Raw genomic sequence first — 25,078 nt, 5'->3', positions numbered from 1 at the left:
GCTATGCTAGTTGTTATCCTATGGTTGTTCTGTGTAGCTTTGTGTTGTCACTTTACTCCTCATGTACGTGTTAAATAAAACTCTGTATGACTCTGGACTCCACTTGATGTAACATGTATTATGCCGGAGACCTTATTCGGTAATTAATACATGGTTTAGCCTTGATCTTCGGGTCGGGGCGCTTCAGAGTCTGTTATGGAAAGAATAATTAGTAAAGTGCAGAATGTTTTTCTTAAAGGGAGAAATATTATGGAGGGCACAATGTGTCTGCATGAAGTCATCCATGACACAAAAATCAAAAAGAAAGAAGGACTAGTGTTGAAACTGGACTTTGAAAAGGCTTACGATAAAGTTAGCTGGGAGTTCTTGTTTGACTGTTTAACCCAGAGAGGTTTCCCAGCAAGATGGTGTAGTTGGATAAAGAAAGTTGTGGCTCAGGGAACCCTCAGTGTTAAAGTCAATGACAAACTTGGTCCTTACTTCACAAGTGGTAAAGGTGTTAGACAGGGTGACCCTCTGTCACCCCTTCTTTTTAATCTCGCAGCTGACACTTTGGCCAAAATGATTCAAATGGGTCAACAAAATCAGTTGATCCAGGGTCTGGTCCCTGAATATATAGATGGAGGTCTAGCCCTGTTACAATATGCGGATGCCACGATTCTTTGTGTCCAAGATGATATAGAAATAGCCCAAAATCTGAAACTTCTCCTTTATTTATATGAGGGCATGTCAGGTTTAAAGATTAACTTCAACAAGAGTGAAGTAATCATGATTAGTCAAGACACTGAGAAAAGCATGATGTATGCAGATATGTTCAATTGTGCAACTGGAAGTTGGCCTATAAAATACCTTGGGGTTCCTGTCTCTGGGAATAATGCTCAAGTCTCTAAATGGCTCCCCCTAGTGGAAAAAATTAATAAGAGGCTGGATGGCTGGAAAGGTGGGGCTTTGTCTTTGGGAGGAAGATTGACTCTACTCAATACTTGCCTCAGTAGCATTTCTATTTACAGTATGTCCATGTACCTGCTGCCAAAAACAGTTTTAAAAAAAAATGATGTGATCAGGAAAAATTTCTTTTGGCAAGGTGGTGGTCTGAAAAAGAAGTATCATTTGGTAAAATGGAAAAGAGTCAGTCAGTTGAAGAAAAAAGGTGGTTTAGGAGTGAAAGATTTAAGGAAAATGAATGTAAGCCTTTTATGCAAATGGTGGTGGAAACTGGAGCATGATCAAGGTTTGTGGCAAAAGAAAATAAAAGAAAAATATCTAAAGAGCTCCTGCATCTCTATACTCAAAAAGAAACCTAAGAATTCCCCTGTGTGGAACCAACTAATCTCTATTAGAGATGTTTATACCTCTGGCAGGAAAATCATTGTGGGAAGAGGTAATTCTACCAGTTTTTGGAGGGATGTCTGGCTATGTGACATTTCCTTGAAGGAGAAATTCCCTTTGCTCTTTGATATCTGCACCAAACCAGATGTTACTGTTGCTGAGATAGCACAGCAAGGGTGGAGACTATCTTTTAGAAGATGGTTGAATGAGGATCTCCAAATTCAGTTCAGAAAGTTAACTGATTTATTGAACACCTTTGCAGTAAACAATGAAAATGACAAACCCCGATGGAGTTGGGGCAATAATGGTTTGTTTTCTGTCAAATCTGTATATGAGCACCTTTGCATTAACGAGTCCGGCGCCAATTATAACTTGATCTGATCTGGAAGGCAAAACTTCCCTTAAAGATCAAAGTTTGGCTTTGGCTAATAGAACACGATGCTATTCTTACCAAGGACAACCTGGCCAAGCGAAAATGGTCAGGAGATATGATGTGCTGCTTCTGCAACAATCCTGAAACCATAGATCACCTCTTCTTTAACTGTCCTACTGCGAAATACATTTGGAGTCTGATAGCGTTGGTTTTGGGTGCTAACCACAGACCTACCTCGTTCGGCCAATATTGGCAGTGGGTCTCTGCTCTCCTTCCAAGCAGAAAGCATTTTCATATGATAGGGTTGGCCGTCATTTGCTGTGCGATCTGGAAAACCCGCAACTCATGCTGCTTTGAAAAGAAAACAATCAAAACACCGACGGAAATTATTTGCTTAGCTAGCTCTTTTCTGAACTACTGGGCAGGACTCCAGGCAGGACACAACAAGGAGGATCTTGAAGCTGGGGCAGCAGCACTCCTCAAGACGGCGCTCCACTTTCATGCTCAAGCAAACAGAGATGATACTGGAATGGTGCTCCTTCAGTGATGTGGTGGTTTCTGCGTCAAATTGTGCTTTTGCCTTTTGTTTCGGTAGTGCATTAGGCTGGAAAAATTTCCGCTTCCCTTCGGCTCGTGGCTGTGCGAACATTTGCTACTTTTATCTCGTTTTGTAAGGCTCTGTAAATAAGTGCAGGGAGCACGCACTCTGTGCTGCATCTTTAGTTGCTGGTCTGGATGCTTGTGACACACTTAGATTTCTGAGACTTTGTAATTTCGTTGCTTTTCTAGTAATGAAATTCGGGCTTTGCCCTTCGTGGAAAAAAAAAATGGTGCGTGGTAGCTCCCCACTATATAAGAGCCCCCCATGGGCTTCACACACACCGCACCAAAACACAAGAGCAGCTTAGAACTCCTTTTCATCTTGTAGAAGAAGAGAAGAGAATAGAGAAGTTAGCTTGGGTAGGGTTCTTGGGCGTCTCCCACACCGCTTGGTCCTACTCCTTCATCACCTCCTGCTTAGCTTTTTGATCAGATCACCACTACTAGTGTGCAGTCGTGGGTATGCACTAGCACCACCAGGCCATGGGCGACGCGCTGTGGGACCTGCTCGGGGAGGAGATGGCGGCGGCCGGCGAGCACGGCGGCCTGCCCCCGGGGTTCCGGTTCCACCCCACCGACGAGGAGCTGGTCACCTTCTACCTCGCCGCCAAGGTCCTGAACGGCGCCTGCTGCGGCGTGGACATCGCCGAGGTGGACCTGAACCGGTGCGAGCCGTGGGAGCTCCCCGACGCGGCGCGGATGGGCGAGCGCGAGTGGTACTTCTTGAGCCTCCGCGACCGCAAGTACCCGACGGGGATGCGCACCAACCGCGCCACCGCCGCCGGCTACTGGAAGGCCACCGGCAAGGACCGCGAGGTGCTCAGCGCCGCCACCGGCGCCCTGCTCGGCATGAAGAAGACGCTCGTCTTCTACAAGGGACGCGCCCCGCGCGGCGAGAAGACCAAGTGGGTCCTCCACGAGTACCGCCTCGACGGCGACTTCGCCGCCGCCCGCCGCTCCTGCAAGGTACAGTGATGCATGATATCTCTAAATGTCCAGCAGGTAACTACTGCTCGTGCTGTCATGTTCACATGACCACATCAACATAAACCATGCATCCAGCCCAGCTATACAAGCAAATGCTGCAGTAGCACTGCATGAGTCCATGAACAGATTTGTTCAGTTTTTTTTTCAGGGCGGATTTCTACAGTTTTTAACACTAAAATGGCGTTTCAGCTAGCATTGTATTACTCCATGAATGGATTTGTTAAGGTTTTAGGGCAGATCTTTTCAGTTTCTTCTGTATTCTGCCTATGACTTGAAAACGCAACAGTGTGACATTAGTAGAGATGTGATATCCTTGACAAGAAGTAGGAGTTGCAGACATATGCTGGCTGCAATGAATGTTAGCGTGCATGCGTATGCACATAGCTCAAGGAGGGACTTGGGTGACAGTGACACATGCACATAGCAATGAGCTAGTTCAACTACAGTGCTGCGCTCAGCTTCAGGCCTTCAGCAGCAGCATGCATGCATGGCCAGGAGTAATTCCATCTCTGCTCAAAATCTATTTGCACTGACACGCAGGATCCAAGCCCCTCCAGCCAGTGATCCTGCTGTTGCTGTGTTTGTGTTGTGCGGCTGTGCCCTCAGGGCGCATCATTGCTGTACTTTACATAATCTCCAAACACTGACATGCCTCCCTTCCAAATCTTTGTCGTACAGTACAAATAATAAAATCATCCTCAAATAAACTAGTAATGTGTGCATCCAGTGTGCTCATTTGTTCCTTTTTTTAATATGTAAATAAACGTGCTATCTGCTGAAGTTGGATCAGGAAGGAATTTTCTATAGTACATCATCCTGTCTGTTCTGCGCCTATAGATCACAATCCACAGAAAACATCCTTTTTTATGTTTGATTTACTGAATCTTTTCTTATACACATGCAGGAGGAATGGGTGATCTGCAGGATACTCCACAAGTCAGGCGACCAGTCCAGCAAGCTGATGATAATGACGAACCCCTACTACCTCCCCATGGGAATGGACGCCTCCAGCTTCTGCTTCCAGCATGACCCCGCCGCCGCCCCTCCCCTCCCAAACCCTAGCGGCTGCACGAGCGTCGTCAGCCTCCCCTTACACCACGGCGACCACGGCATGCAGCCTCCACTGCTGCCCGCGAGCAGCAACCAGGTCAGCAAGATCAGCAACGGCTACGGCGGCAGCAGCAACGCCATGGGCATGCCGCCATACCCTCTTCCCTTCACCTCCATCGTCGCTGGCAGGCCGGCCCCGCCGCCGCCGCCGCCCCAGGCCGGGGTCAACGCCGGCCCACAGGAGCCACTGCCGGCGCCACCTACCTGGCTGGATGGCGGGATCCTTTATGAGCTGGGCCCGGGTGCAACGGCGCCCAGGGACGCAGCATGATCCGGACCGCTGGTTCCTTAGGGTTACCGCGCTGGTCGATCGGTTTACCTTGTGAGATCTTGTCCTGCGGTTGCTCGGTTGCTAGCTAGTAGATCCTGTGTAATCTTTCTTTTTTCAGCTTAATTTGCAAGGGAGATATTCAGACAAAGAGCGCTTGCAGCTTAGATCTCTCAGTAATTTCTTCTTTGCTAGTTTCTTATTAGTTATTGTCAGCAAATCATGCAGTGTTTGGATATTCAGACAAAGAGCGCTTGTTAGTAACTTGCATGCATGCATTTGGATCATCAGAGTCCATGCTCTGTTGATCCATCCACATGCAGTGTGGTACAGATTGGTACGTAGAGTAGGTCTGAACAATGTTTAGGTGCGTGTATATACAAATGGCCTCTGTACAGTACGTGCTTGGTTCAGTCATTCGCCGGTGGTACTCAATCATGGCGACGAACGTACAGTGGGGTAGTATGTAGTATGCAAGTATTATCGGCGCCACTGTGCGCACAGTGCGGTGAGGATTTGGTCCCTGGCGCCAAGATCTCAAGAAGAGGCCGCGCAGGCGCGCACACGTCCTGCAGCGAGCCTGATCCTCTGGTAATGTTTAGAAAAGATTTCGTACACGGATGCAGCAGAAGAACATACAGTAACAAAAGAAGAAAATTGAGGTTTAAAAAAGATGCAGTGTGATCAGCGTGAGGGATGGATGGGAAGATCAGAATCAAAGGACTTGTTTAAAAAAATAGGTTTTAAAAAGAATGATCGCCGTCAGTCGTCAGAGAATGATCGCCGCTGCGTGCGTGGCTGGCCGGGGCCCGGGCCGGACGGAGCTGGACACCAGGCCAGGACAGGAGGGGGCGATTTGACGGCTTACAATAATTCTGTTTCTAGGAGTAGTAGATGCTAGTCGGAGCAGCTAGCAGCTGCGACTGCTGCGGCGCGGCCTGCTGCAGTGGCCATGACGTGGTGCTTTGTTTTACTGCAGTGGCAGCGATCATGATCCATTGATCCGCTGCGCGCTTGCTTTCGCACCAAAGTGGCAGCGATCATGATCCATTGATCCGGTGCTCATCATCATCTCGGGCCTCTAGCCAGCTCGGCAGGCTAGAAGCTCGGCCTCGTCATCTCGGGCTCTCGTGTACGTCAGCCAGCGGGTTAGCGTGATAGGGTGTGTTTAGTTCCCACCAAATTTCCAAACTTTCCATCACATCCATCACATCTTCTATCACATCGAAACATTAAATACAGTAAATAACTCATGCATGGAGTACTAAATGTAGTTAAATAAAAAAACTAATTGCATAGTTTTGATGTACGTTGCGAGACAAATCTTTTGAGCCTAGTTAGGTCACTGCTACAGTGTGCTACAGTGACTGATGTGGCTTTTTCTCCCCTTTTCACCTCATCTAACACACAGCCATATTAGCTTTGCTGCAAATCTCGTACGGACCTGGGATATGCAGGCGGTAACACTGTCTACTACTCCCTCGGGCCACAGAAAAATGCAATTATGAGAGCCGTTCCCGGTCAAGAAAGATCATATTTGACCAACTTTATATTAAATAATATTAGCATTTATGTTTCTAAATAATTTAGTTATGAAAATATATTATATAACTAATTCAATGATATTTATTTTATATCATGGATGTTAGTACTTTTTTATATATATATTTAGTCAAAATTTGAAATGTTTGACTCATCGAAATATGAGAATTATTTTTTTTTGTGGACGGAGGGAGCAACCGACTATCGCTCTGTTCGGATGAGTGGTTCTGGCTGAGCAGCCCAGCCAGACTCACCCAGCTGACACAGGCTGAGTGGTAGGTTCGTTCTACATGTCACTAATACAATTCCAGCGGAAAAAAAAACGGACATGAGTAACAATTAATGGAGGTGATGTACTTAACTTTTACTCTACTAATAGAGGGGGTACTTAAGGCCTATATTTGTATCCCACCAACTAAACTTTACTTGTTTTAGCTAATGGATAAATTTTAGCTGGGTGTAGGTAATAATTAAGATAAGTGGTAGCTGTTAATTCAGCTACGATCCAGTCAAATCACCAGCTAAACAAAACTTTAGTTGGGTGGGATCCAAACAAGCTAAGGCCTAATATAACTGAAGTGAGCTTTGCGGCCAAATAAAATTACCGAGCTAATTGTCCCCAGGTGAGCGTTTACGATATGATTTTACTACTACTCCTGGTTTACAAGCATCAACAGTGCTGGAGTGGATAGATAGGCTACGAGAACGAAAGAACCGAACGCCTTCTTGAATTCAATGCGACGCTCGCCTTCTTGTCGAATTGCTGTCGGCCGGCCGGAGTCCGGCGGAGCTGTAGAGCTGGTAGCCCGGTACTCATGCGGAGGCGTGCATGGCGTATAGCTCGTGGCCGGCCGGCTTAGCTTGTTACGAACTGTCGGCCGGTCCATCAACTCCGGCCGGCCGGGCGGCGACCTGTCGCTTGCTCTCTGCAGAGCAAAACGCTCTGGCCAGCAGGGTCGCCACTGTAGAAACTGGGCAGCCACTGTAGCACATATCTTTCCACAGGGCTGCACTGTAGTGAGATGTCAAATTGTAACGTTTGATCGGGCTGCACTGTAGTGTCTTTCAGGGTCTGTTTGGACAAAACATAGCAAGTCTGCAGTGGCATTTTAGTCCTACAGGGAAAATTCCGTGCGTATTCTTTTGAAGAAACAAATAAATTAACGCGTCCTATACATGGAGTAGACTGCTGCATCGATCGTTAAGATCAAATGCTGGAAACAAGCTAGATCGTCGCCGCTGCCGGCGGCGGGGCAGCAGCGGTGGTCCGGTGGAGGACCAGCTGGCCGGTAACTTCTTCAGTCCTCACGGTGGCCGGCCGGCCGGCTGACCGACCGCATTGCAGCATCCTGCACGCTAGCAGTCGAGCACAAACATCATCAGGCCTCCTTCGTGGTGGGCCCATTTACTTGGGCTGCCAAACTAGGCCTTGATATCTACGATTGGGCTTTGAAGCCCGCTTGGATCTCTGCCAGCTTCCTTCACTTGTTTTTTTTCTCCCTCTCAAAAAAACAAAAAATCTTGTTTTTTTTCCTTCATTCATGTGACTCAAAAAAAAAAACATCCGGCAGCTGTTGGTCCCGCCAGGCATTGGCTTCTTCAGGTTCAGCTCCATCAGCAGTTCATTGGAAGACCAGAAGCAGCCGAAGTTCCAAAGACCAGGGCTGAAACACGCATGCTCCATTTTGTTGGAGTGCAAAACATCTGATGCAGGAGTAAAAGAATGATTTTCCGAGAAACACTTGGAACAAATGCTAGAGAACGATATATAATGGTATTTGCAGTTCAGCAGGGCATCGATTGGCCGCACCATGAATGCATACAAGTCGTTAGAGTAAACTGCACTTTCTTTCAGTCAGTGAAATCTTTGTGTATTTGGCAAGGTGCTGATTTCTAGTCCCAGAGATGATTAACCTTAATGTGAAACTGACGGGAGCTTCAGAGTTTAGTTCTTCAAGGGACAGCCGATAGTCCTCAAGTGTCCAAACATCAAGTGATGACATTGATTTATCAAAAAGACCCAAGGACAACTTTGTATCAATTTTAGTGAAGAGACTATGTGCTAGTAGCAATTGCAGGCGCTTAGTCACTTTGTTCCCTACTACCAGGCAACAGTATTTTTCTCTCACACCAAACCAACACCAGCTACCAGTTACCAGCCAGCCAGCAGTACTTTTCTCTCACAGCAAATCAGCATCAGCTAGCAGCCACAACCAGCCGAACTGAATGGAAATTTTTCCGCAACAGTACGGAAAACAACAATTCTGTTGTCTGCGGGCACCCACCAATCAAAGCTCTTACCAGTTGGACCAACGTCGAAGAATAATGAGATCAACCTTGACTGCATATTCCAAAAATTGAGAATTTCACTTTTCGCATTTCTTGGTAGCCCAGATAGCTGAATGCGGATGACAGGGTAGTAAGCTCTGTAGGAACTCTAAATGGCAATTAGTACCAGAGCTAGAAATAACGCTAGTTAACACCAGCACTCAACCAAAAATAAACTCTGAATGCATGTTTTACCAGACGCATGCATATGCAATGACGCGAGCAGAAACTTGCAGTTCCTGGCACGACTAGCCCCAGCAGGCGCAGCTGTCACACCCGGTTTTAAGGACAAAACCGAATGCATAACTATATATATGCCAGGATTAAGTTTCGTACATATAGAGACATTATAAGTGAATAATCACTAACAGTATCACGTAAAAGCAATAATTAAAAGATTATCAGAGTTATATAGCTTATTCTGGAAACGATGGCTTCAACTTCACAGGCAATCGACTGGGGGTTGCGTATGCCTAGAACTCAGCAACATTTTTAAAAGACTTCACCACAACTTTCTCCTTCTAAGCAGCAGGAAGCAAGGGTGAGTACACTTATGGTTGGTATTCAGCAAAGTCACAAGAAATAACCAGAATATGATTTATATTTTTATTAATCATGTGAGGGTCCAAGCCGCTCGTGACCGTGAGCACGGCTGATATATTAGTTTTACACTCTGCAGAGGTTGTACACTTTCACCATAATTCGCGTAAAAGTTCCGAAGAACTTTGAACCCAACCACGCAATGTGCTAGCTATGCACAATACCATACTTCCGAGGTGTGATTGCATAGGGACGCTACGAGGCCTTTACAAAGATTCCCTAACATATGACAATCCGCTAAGATTTCAAGCCAAAGCGGTCATAACACTGTCCTAATGAGGTGGTACCTTACCAAAGGACCATTAAACAATACCAATTGCCCCAAGAGGACCGAGCTATACCCCGTCGATGCATCCCCTCTTGCCCTTTCGGTAAGATTGTCACAAGCTAGAGTCTCTAATTAATCAGCCAAGACCAGAGCCATATAGTATTGTAGTTGTACGATTTTCTTGGGTGGTTCTCCATGTTCCAATTAAATCATCATAATACTCTTGTAAATAAGCATAGACAGAAAGATGGTTAGGGTCACTTGCCTTTCTCCAACGAAAAGCTATTCTTACTGCTCCGCTCTGGCTCACTTGGAAATCTTGATTCGTCAATCTTCGAACAGCGATCCTTCTACTCGAAGCAAACACCGAGCAAACATGCAAAGCAAACAAATAAAAACCACTAAGAACAGTACACCAATCATATAAAAGCATTAAAAGGTTGTACTAAAGAATCGGGCTCGCTGCTACGGTTACGAGAGCGCAAAAAAACACAGAAAACAGAACTAAAACGGCGATTCTATAGACTAAACGGTGTTTCAGGGATCTAGTCGCGATTAACTAAAGGTTTAAGGTCTAACAGAAAAGATTGGTGAGACACAAAAAAAGTGTGGTCACAGAGGATAACAAGGTGATAAAGCTATTGCACACGTCCTAAGGATCACGTGAGCATAAGAATTGATGAAAACAGAGCTAAAACAGAGAAGTTATAGCCAAAACATGGTTCTAGGGGCTTAATTGTAAGAGTTTTGAACTTCCAAGGGCTAGCTCTAAAGAAACCAGGGACTAAAATGAGATTAAACCTAAACTATAGGGGCTAGAAAGAAAAACTAGAGGTCCTGGGCGGCGGGTTAGATTTTAGGAAAAGGCAGGGGCTAAACCAAAAAAATAAAGGGCTTCCATGTAAATACTTTTTGAACATGTGTGGATCGCGGGTTGATATCCATAAAAGAGAGGGGCTCTTTTGAAAAACTTCCTCGGTTGACCGGCACCTGGCTTGTTTGACTCGAGTAAGATCTAATATGCACCGTTGGATCTTGATCGGGCGGTAGATGGTGGACGGCTCGGCTTGGCGGCTCAGGCTGTCGGCTCGGCTCGGCAGAAGACTCGGCTGCAGGCGGAGATACAGGCGAGCGGAGCATTGGCTCGTCTTAGCCCTGGGCGAAGCCGGCGGTAGAGCGCGACGGCGAGCGGCGGCGGGGTCGCCGGAGCTACACAATAACGCATTTCCGGGCACGATTTAGATCGCGGTTTGGCCCGAGAGAGAGAGCGCGAGACGGGGAACTCAGCTACGGATCTTGGGTGGCGGGTTAGAGACCGTGCATACGGGCGCGGCGGCAAGAGGCTGCTCGGGTGGTCGGAGCTCGTTCTGATGAGCTATCTGCGCGCAAACGAAGGGGGAAACAGAGGGAAAAGGGGGCCGGCGTGATCCTCACCACCACGCGAATCTCCGGCGGGGGTCGAACACGACGAGGTCGCAACGAAACGGCGCCGCGGCGTGCGTCTCCGAGCTCCAAGCTCCAATGGCGTAGGCGGCGCTAGGGTTTGGTGAGGGCAAGGCGGCGCGGGTCGAAGGGAGTCCAGAGGGGAAGCCACGGCGCTATTTATAGGGCGAGGCCGGGGATCCTTGGCGTGCGTGCCAAGGCGCAGGGGCGGCGTACTGTGTGGCTGGGTCGGACAAGTCCTTGAGTCCGGCTCGGGCACGGGGTTGAAGGAAGGCCCGACAGGTGGGGCCTGTGCGTCGGCGACACAGAGGGACAGGAGAGGGTAGCAGTTTGGGCCGGGAACTGGGCCGGCGGAAGTGGGCTGCGTGGGAGAGAAGGAGAGAAAGGAAGGGAGAGATTGATGCGCTGGGTTGGGCCAAAAAAAAAAGAGAACCGAGCCGGTTTAGGCTGAAGAAGGAATAGGGAGATAGAGAGGTTTTGCAATTTCAACTAGAGTCAAACAAGTTCAATTTAAATTCAAATTCAAGGAATTCAAATTTAATTGAACAACAAACAATAAAAACAATGCAAAAGCAACATGAATGCAACAAAACAACCTCATTTAATTTTTAGAAAAACAAACATTTATTTTATTTTCTTATACTAAATTTGTAAAGAGAATAAGTGTTGGGAAAATTTTAAAATTATGATAAAATTGTTGATTTATTTTTAATTTTAATCACATCCTGAAATCCAAAAATTTTAGGGTGTGACAGCAGCTGCAAGGCGAGCTGCAGGCAGGGTTTAAGTTACCGACCGGTCCGGCCAAACCGGCGGGGTCCGGTACTGGTATACCGGACCGGTTTGGCCGGAAACCGGTCCAAACCGGTCGAAGTCAAATTTGAATTTAAAATCATCTGTGCAAACGCTTCGTACCGGTATATCGGTCTGTTTGACCGGTTTACCGGCCGGTTTGACTGGTAACCGGCCAAATTTAATTTTTTTTTTTTTGGTTTAAATTCAAATGCCCGCAAAGTATACTAAATGAATGTTTATATAACATTTTTTAGTCTAAATGAACCCTCCAATCCTTTTTTTACTACTTTTATATTGTATTTGTTTATTTTTGTATGTTCGCTTTTTTTGTTTAACTTTAAATTCCCGCAAACTATACTAAATGAACAAATTTTTGAAAATTTTTTACACCATTAGATTCGTCGCACCTTAAAGTATTTTTATGAATTTTTTGAGAATTTTTCATTTTTTTAAATTTAATTTGAATTATGAACCTCGGTCGGTTTGGTACCGGTCCAAACCGGAATCGGACCGGACCGGTTTGTCCGGTTTGGTAAACACTGCCTGCAGGTGGTCTCCCTTCCTGCAGCTCCGAATCCCCCACCTGAAGGGCCAGGCACGGCTGCCAGGCCTCGCCGGCCGCGCTCCGCTGTCAGCTCTCCCTCCCGAGTCCCGAGCAATTCCAAAAAAAAAAAACCCTTCCAAAGCCTGTGCTGAACGCCAATGGTGACGGGACCTGCGCCGCGCACGCACGCACATGAGGGCCGTGTTTAGTTAGACGTCAAATTAAAATTACAAAAAAAACGAATGTCCGCATAGAGAATGTCCGCATAGAGTATTAAATGAAATTTATTTGTAAAACTTTTTTAAGGATGTGTGTAATTTTTCGAGACCAATCTAATGATGATAATTAATTAATAATTTGCTACAGTAATACTATAATAATCAACCTCTAATCATGCGGTCAAATGTCTCATTAGATTCGTCTCGCGATTTAAACGGAGTTGTGGAAATGGTTTTATAATTAGACTTTATTTAATACTTGTAATTAGTGATCAAAGATGAAAAAAAAATTCCATCAATTCTTAACCAAACACGGCCCAGACGCCGCCTGCATCCACTCCAATGGCTCCATCTCCCTCCGTGCTCCCAGCTTCTGCCCGCGCGTACGTCTTCCATCTCCGTCGATGTCAAAATTTCGCCGCCATCGATCTCATGCTGCCCATCAGCCGGGGCCACGAAACCAGCCAGCGCCCAGCACCGAGCAGTGTTACATGCACGGATGGTAGGAGCACCGGCACTGTGATGGCTGGCAGTACAAGATTTTGCTTGCCGTCCAACGCAACTCGCAGCCTGCGCTCTCCCTACGCTCTAGCCGCAGGTGGTGAGTGCGCGCGAAACCGAGGCCGTGTTTAGTTCCCCGACTCCTCCAAATTTTCTATACATCGAAATCACGTCGAAATATTAAATATAACAAATGACTCATGCATGAAGTACTAAATGTAAGTAAATAAAAAAAATAATTGCATAGTTTTGATGTACATTGCGAGACGAATGTTTTGAGCCTAGTTAGTCTATGGTAGGACAATATTTACCACATACAAACGAAAAATACTACAGTGCTTTTCACAAACACTTTTCGCACAGCCCGAGAAATGTATGTGGATGCGCAGGAAAAAGCATAGGAGGCCACACCGCCACAGGCAACGGCTGGCCGGCACAAGCCAGGACGGGCCCTCCTCCGGGAGGGAGGGAAGGAGGGAGACGGGGATGTGCAGGGGCACGCCGCGGCACGGCGGCAGCGCATGGCGAGAAAAGCTGGGGCACCGCAGCAGTAGCGGGCAGTGTAGATTGGACGATTGCGTTCGCGTGCGCGCGCGCACGAGCGTCCCCCCGCTCCGACTCGTCACCTCCGCCCGCCGCTCTCGCACGTGGCCATGCCTCCCTCCCCTGCAGGCTGCAGCCGGCAGGGGCGTGGCAGTTCTTCCGATCCGCGCCAGCTGCGACGCCGCGGCGAGGCCATTAAAGGCTGCCCCGCGCCGCGGCCGCGCCCAACAAACTTCCCGATCTCGCCGGCCGGCCGGCTCGTCCTCGTCCTGCCGTCCGGCGGGCCAGGGGCGGCAAGCAACAGTGGGCGCCTGGTTCGCACTGCGCCGCCCCCGGCCTCCGCTACCTCCTGCAGTACGTCGCCGTCGTCGTCTGGGCGCCTGCGCTGCGCGCTCTGCTGCTTTCTCTCTTGCATTGCATGCTCCCTGAGCTGCTGGTCTGGTCTCGCCCGTGTGCCCTGCCCCATGGGTTTCTTCGCGCACTGTGGGCTGCCGTTGCTTGTACACGCATGTACGTGCCACTGTCCTCCCTCAGATCGATCACCACCGTGCGTCCGTGTCATTGTTTACCGCTCCTCGTGCTCCTTCTTACCGCGCCAGGTTGTTTAACCATCTGTTAAAGGAGGATGAAATTAAAGCCTGCAGCCCATGGCCATGCATCAAACTCACTGAAGCTTGATCGATAGATTCGTTACTGATACCAATGTCATCAAGACATTAACCGATAACCATGGCTAGCTAGGTGAGACATCACTAACCGATTACATTGACTGCATCAAACTGACTGCATGTGTTTGCAACGGGAACGCGCCAATGATTGGGACACGATTAGCAAATTATTGCCTCCTAGCTACACAGTATAGGTAAGTAGGTCGTTTGTGTTTTGTTTAGCCACCCCTTAAAATATTTTTACCACCGGCACTCACGCACGCACGGACGGAGCATGTCCTACGTTAACCTTCTCGGAATAGCAGTAGCAGCCGGCCGCCCGGGGCAGAGAGAGGCCAGAGGTCCTGGCGCTGAATGAGGCCAAAGAAAGAATTGAATCACATCGTTGGCCTGCCTCTGGGGTAGCTCTGGCCACCTTTCTTTTCCCCTCTGCTTCTTCCAACCTTTACTCTTCTTCCTCGAGGACGAAAACTTTTATGGACTGGCACACGGAGCTTGGGAGCTGCACTGCCTCGCCCGGTCCATGCGCGGAACCGGGCATGCGTCTTATGATCCTGGGCTTGCCTAATCAGAACATGACATTGACATGAAGCTCAGCTCAGCTCATGTGTGAGCAACTGAGCATGCCAACATTCCATGCATGGCTGGCTGTAGACCTGTAGTAGCAATCAGGAATGACGAGATCGATCTAGCTCCATTGTGTGTTCAAAGTTCAAACCATGCAAGATCCATCGTCACCATTGGCGTTTATAAACATAGGAAGCCCTTGCTTTTTTTTATCACCATTCCATGGTAGGGCAAGCTGCCAAGATCTTTCTCTTGTAATCTTGTTAGTGTTATTCATTCATTCATCTCGTGGCTTTGGTTGGACATCGATTTGTCAAATTGTCATGAACTCTAGTTACGTTAAGTTGTAGAGGAATGTATTCCGTCGTATAAAGATTAGGGACCAACACATTGTAATGTATATATTTGCTGAAACTATACCGTTGTTGATGCATCTTGTGTCAATTGTCCAGGCATGTGTTTGACAGCTTTGTTGATGGGGAACAGAAGAAATTGATGGCCGTCCTCGTGCAAACTCGCTTCGATCGTCCTCCCAAACCCCAATGCACGCAGCAGCACCTGCCATTCCTTCTTCTGGTAGTCCAAAATAAATGCACAACCAGACAAATGAACCAAGACAGAAATAGTACCATGTCCATGTTTGAGAGAGAGAGAGAGAGTGGGCTGTGAGAGTCATGGAGTCATGGTGCAAACAAAAAGGTGGTGCATGCAACTTGCATGTAGGTCTGCGTTTATCTTAAGCAGCTAGTACTACTACTATTGTGCAAAGGTACATGAGCATGCAGGTTATCTTCCAATGCAAAAACGTCTTCTTTGCGCTCGCCCACACACACCGATCTGTATACTGATGGTGTCTTTTGCAAGCAGTACATTGTACCCTCAAAGAAGTACACGGCAACAATCTGTACCTGGCTCTGGCTGGCATACATGCTTGACTACTCGTCAGGTATCCGCAAGGCCCATGGCACCATCTGCATCCTCGTATTTTTGCTCACACATCTACCTACACGAACGCACATACATGTCCAGATATCCTGCCGCCCGGCACAGACGCAGGCACTCCGTTCAAGATCTCAAGCACGGCGGAGGTGTAGTACGTGCACAAGCACAGCTACATGTACACATGCATACATACATGTCCGCAGTGCACGGCGATGAATAAAGGACGTGCACGTGTACGTTTCTGGCCTCGTGCCCTTTTTTCTTCTTTTTTTGTGTTCAAATTAAAGAGTTAAATGCGTCAACGGCGGGGGTCGCTAGTTTACAGGCGACCGTAGGGGAGCCTCCATACGGTCGATTTCCGACACGTGTTTTTTCTCCTTTTTAGTAACATTTTTGTCTTTTTCTGATAATTTTTTTAGAAAAGAATTCAAAGGAAAATTTGGAAAGGAGTGAAAAAATTTGATGAGAAAAAATTGAAAGAGGAAAATTTTAAGAAACAAATTGAAAAAATTTGAAGAGAAAATTTTTTACATCCAAATTTTTTTGCATCGGAAACAGAAAACTCGGGCTAGAAAATTTTGTGAGTAGAAGCAAACAAAAAAAACTCGGGGTTAAAATTTTCGTAAAAATTTTTTGCATCAAAAAATTTAGAAAATAAAAAACAAAAAAGGGAAAAAAAAACTGTTGTGCCTGCCGTCGTCTCGGCCGCTGCGCGCGGGCCATCTCTGCCACGGACGCGCCGCAGCGGGGCCTCCTCGCCGGCGTTGCACCTCCCCGCCGGCGCCCCGCTGCCGGCGACTCACCTCCCCGCAGCCGTGACACGCCATCCTGCCGCCGCCGCCGCGCATTCCAGCTGCCGCCACGCCTCCCCTCCGCCGCGGCCGCACCAGCTCCAACCGCCGGGAGCCGCCGCCGCGCCAGCTCCGACCGCCAGAAGCCGCCGCCGCGTTGGATCTGGGAGGCAAGGGGAGATGGAGGAGAGGAGGGAAAGAGATAAGGGGGGGAAGGGAAAAAGGAAAGGGGAGGGGGAGCTGGTGAGAGATTGACCGTAAGAGTTGAAAGTTACGGTCGTTCGTATATTCAACATTGGGGTCAACAGCCCCTGAACTTGTAAAGAACTTGTAAAAGGGTGCCACTTATGTTCATAGACTTTAAAAATATATTTTGGGTTCCAAAACTACTAAACTTGTTAAGTATTGCACAACACATCCTAAATTTATAAAGTAGTGCCTCGCAAGTCCATTTCTGGACCATACTAACCACTGTGGTGCACTTAACAATTTTATTAAGGCCCTGTCTAGTTCCTAAAAAATTTTCTACAGTATCTGTCACATCGAATGTTTAGACACATGCATGGAGCACTAAATGTAGTTGAAAAAAATAACTAATAACACAGTCAAACTGATTAGCACGAGATGAATCTTTTAAACCTAATTAGTCCATAATTGGACATTAATTGTCAAATAACAATGAAAGTGCTACAGTATCAACATCCAAAAAATTCACAAACTAAACAGGACCTAAGGATTAAGCAATGTATTTTTAAAGTTTGTGGATCTAAGTGGCATTTTAAAGTTTGTGGATCTAAGTGGCATTTCTTGACAAATCTATTATCTTATTATTTGGCCAACAAACGGAGCCTCCACGTTCGCTCTGGAGACCTAAAAATTCCCACGTTAATCGAAGAAAAATAGTAAAATAAAAATTAGCCCAAAATACCCCTATGCCTAATTAAAAATCACCCACCAATGCCATTATGAAAAATTAAATATAAAATAACATTTAGTTATGTATCAGTTATAAATATATACTATTAACAAAAACTAAAGCTAACAACAATCAATGAAAATAAAAATAATTATCTGCATAATATTATTAAAGCTCAACAAATCAAATTGTTATTATAGGTAGATTATAGTTGAATTGTTTTAATCAATAATAAGACATAATTTATGATAATGAACAGAATAATGTATGATAAAAAAATAGTATAATCTTCAAATGAGCGGGCTATCCGCATAGTTTTGGTACATACTGTGTGCAGGCTCTAGGCAGGCCGCAGGCGTAACCGAGACTTTTCAGCAGCAGCTAGGTAGGTAGAACTAGCTTAGTAGCTAGATGTGCAACAGTTTCTCGTTAAGCTCCATCAGGTTTCCTCATCGGGCCGTGCCAGGTGCCAGGTGCCACCGCCCATCGCCATCCTTTAATCTCACCATTCATGTCCAGAGAGAGAGAGAGTGTGTGCTCATTGTCATCCTTTAATCTCACCATTCATGTCCAGAGAGAGAGAGAGTGTGCTCATTGTCATGGAGGCATGGTGCTAGCTCCCCACTATATAATAGAGACCCCCCATGGGCTTCATCCTCCACACACACCGCACCAAAACACAAGAGCAGCTCAGAACCTCCTTTTCATCTTGTAGAAGAGGAAGAGAAGAGAATAGAGAAGTTAGCTTGGGTAGGGTTCTTGGGGAAGAGTGTCTCCCACCGTTCGATACTTCTTGTAGCCTTTGGATCCATCAGATGCATCGCCAGGCCATGGGCGACGCGCTGTTGGATCTGCTCGGGGAGGAGATGGCAGCGGCGGCGGCCGGCGAGCACGGCCTGCCCCCGGGGTTCCGGTTCCACCCCACCGACGAGGAGCTGGTGACCTTCTACCTCGCCGCCAAGGTCCTGAACGGCGCCTGCTGCGGCGTGGACATCGCCGAGGTGGACCTGAACCGGTGCGAGCCGTGGGAGCTCCCCGACGCGGCGCGGATGGGCGAGCGCGAGTGGTACTTCTTGAGCCTCCGCGACCGCAAGTACCCGACGGGGATGCGCACCAACCGCGCCACCGCCGCCGGCTACTGGAAGGCCACCGGCAAGGACCGCGAGGTGCTCAGCGCCGCCACCGGCGCCCTGCTCGGCATGAAGAAGACGCTCGTCTTCTACAAGGGCCGCGCCCCGCGCGGCGAGAAGACCAAGTGGGTCCTCCACGAGTACCGCCTCGACGGCGACTTCGCCGCCGCCCGCCGCTCCTGCAAGGTACATGCCAGACAACTTGCACATGACCACATCAAAATAATGCAGCTATGCATCATTCTAAGAAAATCAGCCATTGTATTTATCAATGTACAGATCTAAATTTCCCATTTATCAGTGTTGCATAGCAGCAGGTAGCACCGCGTGAGTCCATGAACCGATTTCCTCAGGTTTCTTCAGGGAACATTTCTTCGGTTTTTGTTTTTTAACGGCGCAGGTAGCACTGCATTAATTACTCCGTGAATGGATTTGTTAAGGTTTTAGGGCAGATCCTTTCACTTTCTGTATGTGAGATGCTGTCCACCACTTGAAAACGCAACAGCGTGACAGTAGTAGAGATGTGACGATATCATTGACAAGAAGTAGGAGTTGCAGATATGCTGGCTGCAATGAATGTGGCATGCATGCAAATGCACATAGCTTAAGTAGGAGGGGACTTGGGTGACATGGGCATGCAGATTGATAGACGTAGGCTCTATGTGCTTTTGTGCATTCAATGGTGTTAGCAGGTGTAAGCATGATAATATGTGCAGCTTCAGGTAGGCTTTCAGCAGCAGCATGCATGGCAGCATGGGCAGGAGTAGTTCCATCTCTGCTCAAGATCTATTCGCACTGACACACAGGATCCAAGCCACCAGCTAGTAGTGATCCCTGCTGGTGCTGTGTTCGTGTTGTGCCCTCAAGGGCAGGGTGCATCATGGATGTACGTAGTTTGCATATGTCCAAACACTGACATACCCTCCCTTCCAAATCTTTGTCGTACAGATAATGAAATCCAATGTGCTCAATGGCTCCATTTTTTAATCTGTAAAGTAAACGTGTGCCATCTGCAGAAGTTCTAGTTCAGGAGGAAATTTGTATACTAGTATACACAGTTGTCTGTCCTGCCTAGTATAGATCACAATCCACAAAAAATAGTCTTTTTTATGTTTCTATATGCAACTGACTGATGATTCGATGAATCTAGCTTCTGTCTTGCCTATAGATCACAATCCACAGAAAACATCCCTTTTTTTATGTATGATTTGCTGAATCTTTTCTTATACATACATGCAGGAGGAATGGGTGATCTGCAGGATACTCCACAAGGCAGGCGACCAGTACAGCAAGCTGATGATGGTGAAGAGCCCCTACTACCTCCCCATGGGAGTGGACCCATCCAGCCTCTGCTTCCAGCAGGACCCCGCCGCCGCCCCTCCTCTCCCAAACCCTAGCGGCTGCTCGACCGCCGGCCTCCCCTTCCACCACGGCCACCACCCCGGCATGCACCCTCCACTGCTGCCGGCCAACCAGCTCAAGCTCAGCAACGGCTGCGGCTTCCCTGCGTCGGCCTGCACGCAGGAGCCGCCGCCGAGCGGCTGCGGCGGCAGCAGCAACGCCGCCATGGGCATGCCGCCGCCATACCCTCCTCCCTTCACCTCCATCGTCGCTGGCAAGCCGGCCGCGCCGCCGCCCCATGCGGCCGGGGTCGTCAGCGCCGGCGCGCCGGAGCCACCGGCGCCGCCACCAACCAGCTGGCTGGAGGCTTACGTGCAGCACGGCGGGTTCCTTTATGAGATGGGCCCGGGTGCAGCGCCCAGGGGCGCATGATCCGGACCGTTGGTCCCTTACGGTTGTCGCGCTGGTCGATCGGTTTATTTTATTACCTTATGATCTTATCTTGCGGTTGCTAGTACTAGTAGTAGCCGATCTTCTTGTGATCTTTCTTTCAGCTCAGTAATTTGCAAGTGCGAGGTTCAGACAAGAGCACTTGTAGCTTAGATCTGTCGTCAGTCATTTTCCTGCTGTTAGCTCCTTTGTTGTCAACAAATCATTTGTACCTAGCTAGCTAGTTCTCAGTAATTTGCATGCATGCATTTGGATCATCAGATCAACAAAGAGCAGCAGTAGTGGTAGCACTTGTACTGTTGATCCATCCACATGCAGTGTGCTTGGTAATTTTATGCATCACTTTGTTTCATCGGCACTGAATGGCACGACGACATCGATCCTTGCTAGTCTCAAAATCAGTGTCCAATAATAACACGATCTCTGTGAAGCTCCAGATTGTGATCCATGCCATGGATGCATTTCACTGGGGTCTGAACAATGCTCCTGTATGTATAAAAATGAGCACAGTGGACCGTGCATGCCTGGGGTGACATGATACGGTATATTGTTTGTTCAGTCCAGTCGCGAGTAGTACTCAATGATGGCTATGAACAGTGGGGTAGCACAGTGCGGTGAGGATTTGGTCCCTGGCGCGAGATCTTCGAAGAGGGCGTGCACACGTCCCTGCAACCTGATGCATCTGCAATTCATATAGTACAAAATTTTACTTCAAGAAAAAAAGAAGTCGTGGAAGAGCATTACAAAAGAAGGACACAATTAAGGTTTGAAACAAAAGAAGCGGTAGTGCGATCACTCGCTGCTGATCAGTGATGGATGGAAGAAGGATCGAAGGAGACATGGGATGTGATTCAGGTCAGGCCGTCAGAGCGGGAGAGGCGACGGAGACGGAGGGAGGGGAAGGATGCAGGGCGAGGCCGGCTGGCCGGGGCCTGGGCCGGCTGCTGGGGATGATTTGACGGGTTGCAATAATACTGCTTCTTTCCTGCTAGGAGGAGTAGCTGCCGCTGCCGCTGATGGCGTCCCGTAGGTAGGAATAGGATCATCCCGACGCCGAAGATGCGATGCATGCACCGTGACGTGGTGCGCCTCAGGCGATGGGACGGGGGCGCCGACGACGTGACCCCTAATCGGGCATCCCGGGAGGGATGGGCGTTACTGCAGCGGCCAACGCCAGCTAGCGATCTCGCCGCCGTCGTCGTCTCTGATCGCCCCGGCGCTGCGCCCGCCGCGCGCTAGCTTGGCCGCCCAAGTCAAGCCGATCCAGTAGTACTGCCAGCTTGCAGCTGCCGCTGCTTGCATTGTTAACCGGCCGGCCGGAGGCAGCTCGCCGGGGCTAGCACTCTAGCAGGCTCTGCATTGTTGCTCCCAGTCCCAGGTTGGCGTGCTCTAACAGTAACCCTACCTGTTGATCCCCTATATATAGTAGCTGTCTGCCTGTATAGTTGATTACTCCGTCATCTCGGAATAATCCACTATATGATCACTTCTATAAGCACTAGTATTCCAAGTGACAAAAAAGAGCTAACACGAGTAGTTTGGTACGGTTGAAGTAAGGTGAGGTTGAAGCTGAAAAGGAATTAAACCCCTACTAAACAAAATTATACCGTGCTAATAATCCACCCCAGGCTTTTACGGTTTTACCCCTAGTACGTTACAAGCAGCCGCTCGGCGTGAACAGTGATGCAGCGGATAGGCAACGGGAAAGAAAGAACAGAACAGAACGCCTCCATGAATGCGATGCTCGCGATCGCTCGCCTTGTTGTCAAATTGCTGTCGGCCGGCCGGCCGGCCGGCGGAGCTATAGCCGGTGCTGATGCGGAGGCGCGCATGTGGGCAGCCGCCCGGCTTGTTACGAACTGTCGGTCCATCAACTCCGGCCGGCCGGCCACCGACTTGTCGCTCGCTTACTCTCTGCAGCCGTAGATGGTAAGCGCTCTTGGCCGGCAGCGGTGTCCACTGTAGAAACTGGGACGGAACTGTGGCACTGAGATCTTTTTACAGGACGGCACTGTAGCAAGGGCAGGCAACGATTGTCAAAGCGCGGCTACTGTTTCCTGAGATGTCAAAGCGTCTGAACGGGGGGCAAGGGCTGCAATGGATGAATCCAAGCCAAGTCGACGGCCCCGATGGCATCCCAAAAGTACCAAAAGTGAAGCACGCATGGTGTGCCATCTCTCATGCCACGTATCTGGAGAAAACATAGGAACTTTGTTCCATTCTAGTCGTGTGGAAAAATACCATATAGAACGAAACAAGCTGAAAGTTGTGTCTGGCGTTGTCCTGTGCTCCGAAACTTACACGGGTCGTTTAGCTTTTGTCCTAAGCTCCATGCTCATCTAACTTTCATTGAACTTGTAGTTGTAGGGAAAAAATGGCAACAACAGATTATTTCTGGTAAATCAAAAGTATCGTGGATGTTAATATATTTTGTATAAAGTTAGTTAAAGCTAAAGAAAAATTGATTTCAGATAATAAAGCTAAAACGACTTTGGAACTAAGGAAAGGACGCCGTGTTATTCCTACCAAAGGTTTGCACGCACCCTGTTCGGTGTACACAGATGGTGATCGTGACGCGATTACCGAATGATAGTGTACGATACTGGCACAGTGGTTTATTAGACGTTCGTTAGCATTCACAAAGGATACACATACATCGTTCTGTAATGCATTTTTGTAGCGCTGATTTTGAGTTCGTCTAATAAGTGGAGCATCATATTGGTTACCTCAACATGTTCCTTCCCTCCTATTTAAAAATCGCGTTTTAAAAAAATCAAACAATTTCATGAAATGTTGCAGGCAACGAAACTTTGTGCCAAACAACTTTGATGAAGAATACATCCAGAAAGGAATAAAAGAGCACAAGGAAGGGCCTGGAACCTTCTAGAATGGTTGAAGGGTGTCTTTGTGGTTAGGAGATACTTTTTTAGTGGTTAGAGCAAAAGGCACCTTTAAAGTTTAAAGAGAACCCGCTAGCTGGATGCTTCTCTCCCCAATGTCCAACTTTAATCCAATCCCCAAATCCACGTTTTGTAGACGCGTCCTCCTTCCCGTGGAAAGGATTTGCCTCTTCCTCTCTGCACACGAATCATCGCCTGCCCAATGGCGTTGCCGGCGTTCGTGTCGAAGACGTACGCGATGGTGGAGGACCCACCGACGACACCATCTCCTGGAACGACACCGGCACGGCCTTGGTGGTGTGGCGCCCCGACGAGTTCGCCCGCGACCTCCTCCCCAAGCACTTCGACCACAATCACCTCTCCTCCGTGCGCCAGCTCAACAACTACGTGCGTGCCCAACCACCCCTCCTCTCCTTCTTCTATTACCCATTTACCCAACGGTCTGCACGGTTAGATCGAGATCACGACGGGTTCTGCGTTCTCGCAGTGCAGGGATTCAAGAATGTGGTGTTGGACAGGTTTGAGTTCGCCAACGACGGCTTCCGACGAGGGGAGAAGCACCTGCTGGGAGGGATACGGAGGCGGAAAAGAACCGGCGCCGGGGCCGCGGGGGGCGGGGAGCCGGCGGTCTCCTTGTCGCGGCCGCGCGGCGGGGTTGAGCGGCGCAGTGGCCAAGTTGGAGGAGAAGAACGCGCGGCTGCGGCGAGAGAACGCGAGGCAGGCTTGGGAGCTGGCCGCCACGCGGCGCATCTTCTGCGATGGCGTGACCACGGCGGCGCGGCGCCGCCGGGGGGGAGGCACTGGCAGCCACGGAACGAAGCTGATACTGTTTGGCGTCGCCATCGGTGCCAAGCGCCCGGCCGCCCGCGCGGTGCGGTGGACGGGGAGGAGTGGGACGACGTGGATGCGGCCGCCGAGGAAGACAGCGAGGAGGAGGACGAGGAACATGACGACGACGAGAGGCACGCGAGCGCGGAAGCGATTGCGACGATGCTAACACCGTATCACCACCGTATCGATATCGAAATTGGTTTTTTTTTTAATTCATACCATTACAATTTTTAAAGTTTGGAGAAACGCTATTACTATTCGTCTATTTCGAAACATACAATTACAATTTTTCGCTTCTCACAAAAAATGACACGGAATACGTATGGAGACAACCTGGTCCCAGCTGCAGGTGTATATGAATACATATATTGCATTGAAGACCCTCTCTCCTATCACTGACTCGCGGGCCCCACATGTCATCTTCTTCTTCCTCCTCTCGCCATCTTCCCATTGCTGAGCCGCATCCGCCACCGTCGATGATGAGCAGCAGCACGTCGAGCTCCGTGTCGGCCACGTCCTCCGCCGCCCTCTTGCTCGTGTGCTCCACCTTGGCCGCTCGCCCGCGAGCTCTGCGCGCTCTGCCCTGTGTCGCGAGCTCTGCCCTGGCCGCTCGCCCGCGAGCTCCGCGCGCTGCCTGGAGCGCGCCCTCCGTGTCGGTCGCGTAGCACGCCATCCGCTCGCTCAGCCTCCCTCTCCCTCCCTGGCTTGGCCCCACGCAGATCCGGCGGTTGGCGGCGGCGCGCTCCTGGCGGCTGCTTCACCGGCCGTAGCGCTCAACCGGCGAATCCGCTCACGCCGCCCGGCCGCCGCTCGCCAGCCGCGCATCTGACTAGCGCTTGCCCCCCCCAGCTCAGCGTAGCTCGCGACATTCCAGCGCAGCTCAGCGGAGTAGGGTGAGGCCGGCCAAGCAGAGCGGCATTCCAAGCCGCGGGGGACAGCAGGGGCGTAAAGAAGAAGCCTAGGTAGGGGAGCGGGCGGGGGACCTGGCGCAGGCGCATCGCGTCGACCATCAGCAGCTCGCCGCCGCCGCCGAGCCACCCGAGCTCTGTGCCTTCGCGATTGACAGCCATGGATGGTGCTCACCAAGAGTCAT

General features: G+C 49.1%; 2 protein-coding genes and 1 pseudogene across 2 annotated transcripts; all 3 read left to right on the top strand.

The window, feature by feature from the left end:
* The first annotated feature begins 2,596 nt into the window (after window positions 1-2,596).
* Window positions 2,597-4,908, top strand: LOC120712812 (protein CUP-SHAPED COTYLEDON 3-like). Its single transcript, XM_039998704.1, has 2 exons — window positions 2,597-3,268; window positions 4,194-4,908. The coding sequence occupies exons 1-2, from the start codon at window positions 2,786-2,788 to the stop codon at window positions 4,668-4,670; spliced, it is 960 nt and encodes a 319-aa protein (XP_039854638.1). The 5' UTR covers window positions 2,597-2,785; the 3' UTR covers window positions 4,671-4,908.
* Window positions 4,909-17,864: 12,956 nt separating this feature from the next.
* LOC120712811 (NAC domain-containing protein 46-like) lies at window positions 17,865-20,606 on the top strand. The gene is made up of 2 exons (XM_039998703.1): window positions 17,865-18,649; window positions 19,703-20,606. Exons 1-2 carry the CDS (start codon window positions 17,978-17,980, stop codon window positions 20,234-20,236), a joined length of 1,206 nt encoding a protein of 401 aa, XP_039854637.1. The 5' UTR covers window positions 17,865-17,977; the 3' UTR covers window positions 20,237-20,606.
* A 2,643-nt stretch (window positions 20,607-23,249) lies between these two features.
* On the top strand, window positions 23,250-24,219 carry LOC120713523 (annotated as a pseudogene).
* Window positions 24,220-25,078: the final 859 nt, after the last annotated feature.

Source organism: Panicum virgatum, chromosome 6K (assembly GCF_016808335.1).
Source record: "Panicum virgatum strain AP13 chromosome 6K, P.virgatum_v5, whole genome shotgun sequence".
In the NCBI taxonomy this organism is placed as follows: domain Eukaryota; kingdom Viridiplantae; phylum Streptophyta; class Magnoliopsida; order Poales; family Poaceae; genus Panicum; species Panicum virgatum.
This window is presented reverse-complemented; position numbering and strand designations above follow the sequence as displayed.

Excerpts from the sequence above, each read along its gene's own strand:
- LOC120712812 (XM_039998704.1), top strand. The coding sequence starts at position 2,786 with ATGGGCGACGCGCTGTGGGACCTGCTCGGGGAGGAGATGGCGGCGGCC. Across the intron at positions 3,269-4,193 it reads CCGCCCGCCGCTCCTGCAAG|GAGGAATGGGTGATCTGCAG; the intron begins GTACAGTGATGC and ends ATACACATGCAG.
- LOC120712811 (XM_039998703.1), top strand. The coding sequence starts at position 17,978 with ATGGGCTTCATCCTCCACACACACCGCACCAAAACACAAGAGCAGCTC. Across the intron at positions 18,650-19,702 it reads CCGCCCGCCGCTCCTGCAAG|GAGGAATGGGTGATCTGCAG; the intron begins GTACATGCCAGA and ends ACATACATGCAG.